At 33.9% G+C, this 11509-nt stretch overlaps 1 protein-coding gene across 3 annotated transcripts; it reads right to left on the reverse strand.

The window, feature by feature from the left end:
• Positions 1–1428: 1428 nt before the first annotated feature.
• On the reverse strand, positions 1429–10486 carry LOC122595840 (putative uncharacterized protein DDB_G0270496). Of its 3 annotated transcripts, XM_043768297.1 has the most exons (16): positions 10241–10486; positions 9501–9603; positions 8770–8879; positions 7729–7842; positions 7450–7631; positions 6501–6573; positions 5194–5268; positions 4991–5101; positions 4834–4876; positions 4137–4230; positions 3739–3841; positions 3545–3640; positions 2759–2788; positions 2307–2406; positions 2091–2175; positions 1429–1735 (listed from the first exon to the last, which is right to left on the reverse strand). In XM_043768297.1, exons 3-16 carry the CDS (start codon positions 8857–8859, stop codon positions 1609–1611), a joined length of 1323 nt encoding a protein of 440 aa, XP_043624232.1. In that variant the 5' UTR covers positions 8860–8879; positions 9501–9603; positions 10241–10486; the 3' UTR covers positions 1429–1608. The 3 variants fall into 3 exon arrangements, with proteins under 3 accessions (XP_043624232.1, XP_043624233.1, XP_043624231.1); XM_043768298.1 differs by lacking the exon at positions 9501–9603 and having other exon boundaries at positions 7450–7628; XM_043768296.1 differs by lacking the exon at positions 9501–9603.
• Between the last annotated feature and the right edge of the window lie 1023 nt (positions 10487–11509).

The following is an 11509-nucleotide window of genomic DNA, read 5'->3' on the forward strand; positions in this document are numbered from 1 at the left end:
GTGGGTTTTCTTCTTCATAACTGGTGGTTGTGGTGGCGGTGGTGGATGCGTGACGACCGGATAGCGACCATGAAAAAAGTTTTATTTTAGCATCCAAACCACCATTAACAACAATGTTGTTTCTAACGAGCCTTTGGTTTCATAAGGTGTTTACCTTATTTTCATTGCATGATAAGAGAAGAATTCGATCAAGGAATATGGGGTTGGTTTTTATGAATAAAAAATGTCATTTCTAGATTTTTATTGATATTTTATACATTTATAGATAAAAGATATCAATGTTAAATTTTAGTATCATATGTTAAAAAGTTTCACAATTACCCCTTTTCATAATAAATGTCCATTTCGAAATCAATTTTAAAAGTTGATATCAACACATTTGGTATGATGAAATGAAAAGGGGATAAAGGGAATAGGAAAGACCTCCCTTGTTTGTTTGCGACGAAAAAAGGAAATGAGAAAAGAGAAAGGGGAATCAATTTCATTCTCTCAATTCTCTACAAATTGTAGAGAATGGGTGAGAATGGAAAAAGAAAGTTTTTTTTTTTAAGATGTTATATGTAATAAATATTATTTAAAATATTATTTTTTTTTATATATATTCATTCTCTGTGGATACCAAACAACGGAATCCATTCTCTTTCCAAATACTTATTCTCTTTCTCACTATTTTCAGTCTCTATTACATTTCCATTCTCTATGATTCCCTCCTACCAAACACCCTAATGGATTAGGGTATTGGCATCATCCCGTCTCGTGGTCTATCAAAAAGCAAATTCTCTAAAAAAAAAAACAGGTTACTATAGTATATGGGGAAGTGAAAGTAAGGTTAATATTGTATACAGGGAAGTGAAGGTAAGGTTGTTTCACACTTAATTTGGATAGGACCCAATCATTTATTCATTATAAAAAATAAAATAAAATAAATATAAAGAGTTTTCCATCTAAGTTAGATGTGTGAACCCGACACTCACTTTTATATTTATATTTGTATACATATGTGTGTGCGTTTGATAACGAGTATTGAATGAGGGTCATGATGCAAACAAATTTAAAGTTGGAGGGTTGAAAAAAGTAATACCAAAATTACATGTTAAGAGATTGGTTGAAGGTGAAGATTTAATGATGTAATTTGGGTTGCAACGCAAACACCTTAACTTTAATTTTTCAATATATTTTGATTGGTTAAAACTTCAAAATAATTGATTGGTTAAAACTTCAAAACAGTAAAACCTATAAACAAACCACAACGTGCAAATAAGGATACTAGTTTATATAACTAATGGAGACTAGCACTTGGATAAAATATCAAAAAATACACACATACTAATATAGTTATCACTTTCAACTTTAGTTGTTTATTGGAGTAATTTACTCGTGCTTTTTGAAAACTAAATTTTAGGTCCAAAGAGTTGCAACTAAGAGCTGTTGGAGGAAATCACTAAATTTTGAACAGATATAAAACACATTACATAGGAAAAAATTCCAAATTGGGATACTATGTAATCACTGGCATCAAGTGTAAAAAAAACATAGCCCTACAAGTTCAAGGGAAAAGAGACCACTACAAAATCGTATCAATAATAGTGCCTTACACATACATTAGGATTAAGATACTGAAGCAAGTTTTTGCGTTTTGAGGCCAAATAAGTTCTCAAACAGCTTAGTGGCCATAGGAGGTATGTTCATGGGCTCGGGAGCCATGAAATTCACAATCTTCTCGTGAATATGATACCTACAGAACAAAATCTTTACATCAAAATCAAACAAAAAAGTGTATTATTCAATTTCAATTTCGATACCGACTCATTTTCTGAGTCCTGTTTGGTCAATGACCCAACTTTCTGGCTAGAAGTTAACAACTTAAATGGTTTTGTCGTTGATGAGCATTATCAATACGTTCTTTGATGAATGTATATTCATTAAACACTTTCTATTTACACCTGAATGTGTGGCTAGTGACCAAGAGGCGGGAAGGGAGACGACAACAACGGTCAAGAAAAGTGAATTTTATGGTTGCAACGTCCCAGATTTACCAAGTGGAAATGAAAATATAATGTCTGCATTAAAGTAACTCTGTCACCACATACCTGATCTTACGACTTTTAGAAGCACGCCGATCAACGATTTTGCGCTTTTTGGTTTGTAGTCTCTTTAGAGCATAAAATGCAGTTTCTGGAAATAGCCAAACAATCAAACAAATATATTAACAGGATGAAACCCACAGAGCTTTAAAGGGCAAGTCTCATGGTGAACTAAAAAACATAAAAAATCATGGATGCGGGAAGCACGGTTGGGTTGCTTACCAGATGATCCGGCATCAACAGTCTCAAAAAACTCTCTTAATAATTGCTGATAGAATTCGGAATCGTCAAGTAATTCAGGATCACCATCAGCATTTATTGCCTAACCAACATAAGTTTTTGTACAATCAATTTGGTGTAAAAGCAGATTTTATATTACAACAAGTTTCTTATGATCTACCCACCCAATGTTGATTCAAAATTTAGATAGAGTCAAAGTTGACTTTTGAGGCTAACTTCATATCAGATACGGGAAAAAAATTTCCTTCAATCTAAACCAGTCGATAATTATAATAAACTACTATAGCTTATGAAGATACAAAGACAATCAATACATTTGACTTATAAAGCTAAAGATGTTCAAGTTCATTTCAAGTTTGAAAAGTCACAATTCAATGACAATTGTCTCTGAAGTACTACAACTCTTTAAAGTTCATCAAAGATTAACTTCATACCTCATCGTTATTAAGATTTGAGTCAGAAACCTGTCAACACCAGAAGTATTAAACTGAATTAGAATGGATAATGACAAGTTGGCAGATTAAACTGAATTAGAATGGATAATGACAAGTTGACAGAAAAACTGACTTTAGAATAGTTAATGACACGTTACATAAGATGATCATATAGAAAGTAAGCAAAGTTGCAACTACAGATCACTTTCACATTTGTCAGGATAATGTCTACAGGCCATGATAGTTTTGTAAACCCAAATGCCAAATCCATGTCACCCCGAGTTTTCATAATAATTACAACAAATGAAAATGTTAACTTTTTTCATAGACGGCAAAAAAGGAAAAAGTCTTTAGTCGGCATGAAACATAGATTTTATGCAGAGTTGTAAATATCAATTATCGGTATATTATCGACCGACCCCCGTGAAGCGATATATCGGACGTAGCGGCGATATATCGGGGATATATCAGAGACCCTAATTTGTAAAGAAAATTATTGTTTCAAAATATATACTAAAAATATGTAGACTTTGTAATCCAATAGTCAGAATATAAAATTACAAAAACACAAATTTTGACACCCAATCCTGAAACCAGTTTATTTTTAACTAAAAAAGAAAGTGTCAAGCTTATTTTGTTGACCGATATTGACGGATAAGTACCGATATTCGACCAAACCCATAAATTGGCCCGTTAATCAATTTTTCGTATCAGTGAAGGTCTGATAACCGATTTATCACCGATATATCAGCCATAACACTGATTTTATGGAAGTTTCAAACTTACATTTCCAAAAACTGGAACAACAGATCTCCTCTGTTGCATCCCTTTGACCATTCTACTTGGATCCCGCATGTAAGATGCAACTTGTTCACTGATATTCTGCAAGAGAGATATAACCAGGTGAGCAATGGCGCAAATGCTTCAAAGATACAGATTCAGATGATCAACCCTAAACACATAAAATGATAGAAAAGAACCTGATTGAAAGCTTGAAACTTGTTTTTCATGCCGGCAGCACCACTTGTCACCTGTGTCTTCCTCTGCCATTTATCAACTGACATATCTCTAAAAGGAGCAATTCTGCATTGCAGGGATAACATCAATACACATTTCAGTATTTGTCAATTATCTATCTTCATAAAATTCACCAGACCATGCAAAAGGCAGAGTTTGACCACAAATATTTTAAGAATGTTGCAAAAGCTCACACCCATTTCTATCACCTACTCTCATCTTTTTATTTTGTCATGTCATGTGTCATTATCACGTGAAAAGGAGAAAATGCCAATTATTTGACTATTTGTCACTTTGCATTCAATATATTCAATCATGAAAACCTCATTGTCCTGCTTGATCAAATATAAAATGGAAGTACCTTGATTGCATTTGAGAAATCTGGAACCATTCTTCATCTCCCTCTATCGAGTGGTTGGAAGCCTCCAAGCTTGTAAAACTTTTTGCAGCACCATCTTTCAAAAAGTAAACTTTTAATCAATAGGCAATTAGGAGAACTTAATTGAACTATTGAATTAGCAAAATAGTTTATCTCTACTATCTCTAATACATTATAAAGCATTTGTTCCCTCCATTTTTTCAGCTTTAAGTAATAGAAAACCCCAAAATACCCTTGTCACTTATTCATAATACCATTGGAAGAAATCGCAACCAATCATTTCTCTCTCTCTCCTCAAATCTCAATCACTCATTTTTCTCTCTCTTCCATAAATCATTTTATTCCTCTAATTCATTCAAAATCTTTTATCTCAAAAACCGTACATCAATCAATTATAAATATTATATGGGTGTTCTTAAGATTTCATGCTCTTTCATTAGAGATGTCATTCGATATACTTTCGACGAATTTTTAAATCCGAAGGCGGAGCCCATACGACTAAGGAAATTGGCTATCACACTCTATGACCTATCACCTCCTATGACCTATCACACTCTATGACCTATCAACCCACCACCTCACCGCCGCAATGCGCGGGTACTTTCCCTCGTCATGCAATGAAACGAGCATTATGCACTTCTAAAAGTTCAGGATTTAGTTAAAAAATAATGCAACATACCTTCAACTGCTTCTACAATTGATGGATTCTTCTCTGTAATTGCCTATTTAAAGAAGTTAAGCAAGATGGAACAATTCATGAAACAGATACCACACATGAAACTTATAGTTAAGCAACCTACTAATTGGAAACAGATAAATTCATGAATTTATTTTACCTCCTGCAATTTAAGGATAGAATCTAGGGTTTTCTTAGCTGAATCAATTAGGCCTGAATATGCTTCATTAACTCCCTCATCAGAATTGCAGAAATCAGATCTAATTGGCTCCTGCAAACAGTTTTTATGGGTAAAGTTAAATATACCAGCATAATAAACATAGGTGTGACAAGGGTATTTTAACTTGTAATCTTGATGTGCACCTGTGGAAGTCGATTCGAACTTGAGAATGACTTCTGCAGCAAAAATCTGAACTCGAGAGTTTTGTCCCAGAGAGCCTTAACAAAGGTCAATAATAATATATAAATCAGCATGTAACATATGGTAAGAAAACTATATGGAATATGAGAAACCCGACAGAGGAGAGAACTGTTTGGTTGGGCAGGTGAGATAACAATTCAAAACATATAACTTATTTCCAGATACAAGAGCAGACCCCAAAGTGAGCACTAAGAAACCCTATAATTAAGAATCTTAAGCTCCCTTGATTCTGGTTCGCTTCGTTTTAGATTGACCCAAGACAATTTTTCTCCAATGCTTGAACTCTTACTATTAAAAGTATATACCTAACGTGCCAAATATCACAACGAAGAGTATGCTACTTCAATACTAACCTGTGTTAAACCAAAGAGTTGAACAGTTTTTAAAACCTAGAAATCATAGTTGTCAAAAGCGAAGGCGATCTCAAAGCGCAAAGACCCCAAATAGGGCGAAGGCGAGAGGCGCAAAAAAAGCGCACGTCCGGAAAAAAAAAGGCGCACTAAGTAAATAAATATAAAATAATTATATATAGTGAAAAATAATAGCAAAAAAATCAAATGTCATTTATAAAATAAAACCAAATATCATTCAAAAAATATCAACTTTTCAACCAAAAACTTAAAATTATTAGATTATTATAAACATATATAAACTCTTCCCCCCATTTTATATTCTCTCTTTTTCTATCTTCTTAAACAACTATGGTCACTCATTTTGGCCGGAAAACATTAGATCTAGCCACAATTTGGCCGGATCTTAAATGATTTGGTCGAATCTTGACCCATTTGACCATTTTGACCGCTGTTGACCACCACAGTTGATCGCCGTTGACCACCTTTTTCATGGTCGACTTGGGCCTAGGATTTCAGGCGCTGGAGGTGCACCTCGCCTGCCTTTTGCGCCTAGGCGCAAGAGGCGCTCGCCTTTAACAACACTGCTAGAAAAACACTTTAGAAGAGTTTTAGCCAGTTCGACCTGATACCTTGCTAAATTATTTTTATTTTACATGATTCACCAACAAAAACAAACAACAATCTGATATACCTCACTCATCCGTAAATGGATCATAATTTTTCCCTGTACACTTAAATCTAGAAAATGCATGGCTACCAGAAGAACTGCAACTTGCAAGTAGTTAAAAAATATTATAGTCAGACACCCTTCCAACTTGAATCAGGAAAAGCTAACGTAGCAACATCTAAAGTATATAATGCTGGCACGAAATATATTATTTTGCAGAAGCATGTACCCTTTGATTTTTAACTGCTTGGCCTTTCTGAAGATCTTCGTCTTGGTCATGTCGTAAGTTGCGAAAAAGATCTCTACAAAATATCACAAGAAAAAAAAAGGAAATCACTTGATGTAGTGATTTGTAATCTCAACTTACATGACAATATAACATAGAAATGAGTGACAGATGAATGCATATGATTAACGCTATACCACTTTAGCTGACTATATCCTCCTTAGTTTAAAAGAAGAAGAAGTTATGGTGGAGTTGAAACGATAATCAAGGTGTCTAAACAAAAATTAAAGAAATGGCAAGATAGGTGGGCCGGGGATCAAACAAACCAGTTAACTCTCCTTTGTATGTCGAGATGAGCCTAGTTATGCAGATTGCAGATCCAAGACACTATTGATCCAAAAAAACTAAAACTTAATAGTATCTTAAATATATAGCTTGCTAGGTAGTACTAGGTGGTCAGAAATCTTTCAGGGACCTTGTAGCAAGTTATATAAATATCGATATTAGTTGGAACTTATCTGATATATATAATATCAAAACATGTAATTTAATACATAATGTAACAGTTCTGCGCCGCTCAAAAAAAAAAAAGTGTTCTTGAAATAAGGGTCCCCTATATATATGTGTGTGTGTGTGTGTGTGTGTGTGTGTGTGTGTGTGTGTGTGTGTGTAAGCTTTTTGTACATCATTAGGAACCAGCAAAAAATCTCTGCATACATGGTTGCTTCTACTGACTCTACCTAAAATCTCAGTTTTTGACCGACATTGATCAATTTTTAGACCAAACCTAGTTTTGAGGCCAGATGTGTCTGGACGCGCAGCAATTAATCGCAGAGTCACATAACCGAAATTGACTCATTGAAGTATATGAGTCATATACTACCACCTAATCACCTATTGAACACGGCATGAAGAGCAAAGGTAATCAACTCAAGCTGCCAGAGAATCTTACTGTTCCTCATGGCGAAGTTCTTTGTACTCCTTCTCAAGATCTTCCATATCGGCATGATTGATGTCTTCTGTTTTTATGTCCATACCCTCACCATCCTGCTCATCACTCTCATTTTCATTGTCATCATCCTCCGCGGTACTATCACTGTCATCCGCACTAGACATGTCTTCCTCATTGTCCTGCTGTTTTAACAAAAAAAAAGTTACATTTGTAAGCAGATGTTATTGTGATAGATAACATACATTCACAAAGAAGATGATAGAATAAGGCTCCCTTTACATTTATGGCATCCATATCCAAGTCGTGCTCGCCATCCTCTTCTTCTTCATCATTATCATCGCTATCATTTCCATTGGTGTAATCATCTCCAATACCATATTTCCCATTATCCACCTGCAGAATAAAAAGAAAAACACAATGAGGATATGTACGCATGTTTGCCTTCCACCCTTGAAGTCCCTTTGTTAAATAATAAGAATATATCTAAAACATGGTAAAAGAGCACCACTCGAAAAATCCCATGAAAATTACATTTCCAATATGGGATATATCATATTTAGCAAAGTTTCGAATCAATACTATTTAATTCTCTAAATCGTCACTCCAAAACTATAAGTGATAATTTTCGTCCACATATTTTCTTCTAGAATCTATTATTGGAAGTGTATGTTTAAATTGAACAAAATCGGAAGAGATCCGCGGCTCGGGTATCCCGCCTAGCCAAGCCACAAAAATGGATTAAACATAAATGAATTTCTGTATTAATAGAAAGAGCACTGAGAACAATTTGCATCAAAAAAGATAGTAGTACAACATTAGAACATATTTTGTAGTGTGGAAAGGATTTGTCCACCGGTAATGTTGACATAGTAGTCGAACACAAACACATTTGAATAACTTGTATGATATTAGAAAGAAATAAAGACAATTACTTAGTAAGTTAACTCCGTGACATACATCAACTAAAAAGAACTAACACCTGTTAAAACTGATATTATGCAAGACCAAGTCAGCTTTGGAAACTCAAAATACAAAAACAATAGAATGAAACGAAAATGATACATATAAGCACGCGAGCTGAGATATTGCAAACTTTATAGATAGGAGCCGTTCTACTTTACGATGTTAACATATAAACTATATAAAACCTTATGACGAAATATCAGTTCCAGTCGGTTTGACCTAGAATGCTAGAACATGGTAAAAATCCTCTCTTTTACTAGCTCACGAACTTTAAAACCTTTTTGAGCAGCCACAGTATTGCTGATGCAAAGTATTACATGTCTAACAGATTTCATAGTGAGCAGAAGAATAACTTACATTATGACATTGATGTGTGATATCATCATCACTGTATGAACTAATATCACGGGTTTGTACTTTTCTCGATCGCTTAACAGATTTACCCATTCTTGCAATAAATATTGAATCTACAAAACAAAAACAAAAAAAACAATACCATAAACATTAGATGTAACATTTCTTTCACATTCAAAGAATCCATAGCACCACTACTAGCCAAATCCTCATTCAACTCAGATTGTAATGAAGTAATTATACTTCCATAATTCAACTTCGTAGTATCTACTAAAACAGAGGAATCATAAATCTAAAATTTTAGCAACACAGCATAAGATTTACAAGATTCATCAAGTATCACTTGTTAACCCACCTTACTAATCCTCAAAACCCTAGAACGTGTAATTGGTACACCACTTCTAGACAAACCATCAGGGTTGAGGTTTTTGGTTTTGTTTGTCTCTCTCTTTGGTCCCATATTGAAACAACACATTCATTCAAAATTTCGAGAATTTTCAACAAACAATTAGCTTGATCAAGAGAATGAATGTTAATTAAAAACCAGTGACATTCTACAATGATCAGACAATTACTTGACAGATAAAATAGCGAATTGTAGATGAAAGTTAAATAAACACCACCGACCCACTATATTGATCAAACGAATTTACTGGACCAAATATAAAAAAAATAATAAAAAAATATATATAAAAAAAAAGATATTGCAGCCAAAGATGGAAGAATTAACCCACCGGCACCGACCCACTAAGTGCATATGGATCGAAAAACAGTTAACTCAGCAGCTCGAAACAAGGATCGAAGAAATTGAATGTTTGATTAATCTTCACTGACCGACTACAAACTTAAAAGAGTTGTGTCATTTACGAAATGCAAATCGAACAAAACAAATAACACTACAAAATTCTCTCCAATCGCCCACACAAAAAGTGTATCGTCATTTTAATATGTGAATCCAGATACTTGCCTTACGTTTTAGGGAGTTAGGTTTTCATCTTTGTACTTAAAGATCATTTTTTTGATAATTTTCAACCCAATTACTTACAAATTTGTCGAATCAAGCTATGTATTTTCTCAAGCATTCTAAGAAAACAAATTTAGCCTATAAAAACCACCAAAAAGATTAAAAGTTACAGACTTTTGTTGCAAAGACCTTCTTAATGAGTATTAACAAACAGACAGATAACTATTCAAATAATTTAACTTTTTAACGAATATTTGACTGTATAATTCATGCGGAGCCTTTTATTAATTTTGCACAAAAACTGCACCATATTAACCCAATCCGACCCGTTTCAACCAATACTAATATTTATCCATTTGACCCATTAACCAACCTACCAAACACTCTGTCAGGGTCCTTCATGAAGGGATTTATAATCAAGAAAAAAAAAAATTTAGATTGTTGATTAATAACAAACAAAGTAACAAATTTGCAAACTCATGAAACAAATTGGGTATCGAAAACTTGTACCCTTATGGGCCCAGTATGATCCTCCTTAAGCTGGTTGTCTTCCTCACCTTGCAAACGAAGAAGTTAGCGAAAATTACTTCGAATAACTAATACAAAGTTCAAACTATTTGATGCTCATAAACCCTCCAAACCGAAATCCGAAATGGGTTTGGTCCAACCCGAAAAATATAATCTGGATTAAGGTTAGGGTTTTAGGCGACAGGGGAGGAGAGTCGACTAAGAGACTACAAAGTGAGGTATGAGGGTTTTGGGTTTATTGGCTTAATTAAATTTGGACTACTTGATTGGATATACCCAGCCCATTTCCTATGATTCATATTTATTTTTCACCTATTTATATTTATTTTTTAACAACGAGGGAGTAATTGGTAGTTAGCATTGGATACACCATGATATTTAATCCACTCTTATAAATATCTAATAGTATCAAGCATTTTTTCTAATATTATCTAATACTCTGTTACTTGGCCTATCACCTCTACCATCTTACCGCCGTAACGCGCGGACACTATCTCTCGTATTGAAAATGATATTCAAACCTTGATGGATTTTTTTCCAAGAATAAAAGACTTAACCTTTATCAATAAACCACCGAAGATGCAACGAGAGAGTGAAAAATCATCGGATGGATCTCTCTGGAGACTGGATCTTTCTGTTCGAAGCTACCCGTTGGTAGGCTCTCGCACTCAAAGAAAAACACTACTGAAAAAGGTAACCCATAACCCATTCGATTTCTTGACCTGTCCATCTTATTATAAGCATGTTTATCTTTTGCTTTCTATTATATGTATTAATCTTTCAAGCTTTATATTGTATGCATTTATAGTTGTGCTCCATCATCTTATTGTATACATTAAATAACTTATTTACCCTTAATAACTTTTTTTTAACTTCTATTTCTAAATGTGAGAACTAATTTTCCAACGTACCACTATCCTCGCAACTTTTCATAAACATACCTCTACCATAATCACTAAATAGGTATCAATTAGATTTTTAGTTCCGTATATAATAAGTCTAACATATACTCGTATAAAAGTATGATTAACAATGAAACAATTGAGACATGTCGTGTTGGCCCTAGCTTTGAGCATATATACGTATGTAATGTGTGCATTTTTATATTTTATTTTGGTTAATAAGTGCAAATATGTATAATTGTGTAAGAATCATTCCAAATTAGATTAATACCCGGTTGGTAACCGGATTACCAACTAAACTTATACAGCAATGTATCACACATTGTGAAAAATATACGTCTTATAGTAT

Source organism: Erigeron canadensis, chromosome 4 (genome assembly GCF_010389155.1).
Source record: "Erigeron canadensis isolate Cc75 chromosome 4, C_canadensis_v1, whole genome shotgun sequence".
NCBI lineage: Eukaryota > Viridiplantae > Streptophyta > Magnoliopsida > Asterales > Asteraceae > Erigeron > Erigeron canadensis.

Bases quoted from the DNA above. Each gene is read 5' to 3' on its own strand.
- LOC122595840 (XM_043768296.1), bottom strand. From the start codon at position 8,859: ATGGGTAAATCTGTTAAGCGATCGAGAAAAGTACAAACCCGTGATATT. The intron at 5,269-6,500 runs GTACATGCTTCT...ACCTTTGTTAAG, and splicing joins AAGCAGTTAAAAATCAAAGG to GCTCTCTGGGACAAAACTCT. The intron at 3,641-3,738 runs GTTCTTTTCTAT...TCTCTCTTGCAG, and splicing joins AGTTTCAAGCTTTCAATCAG to AATATCAGTGAACAAGTTGC.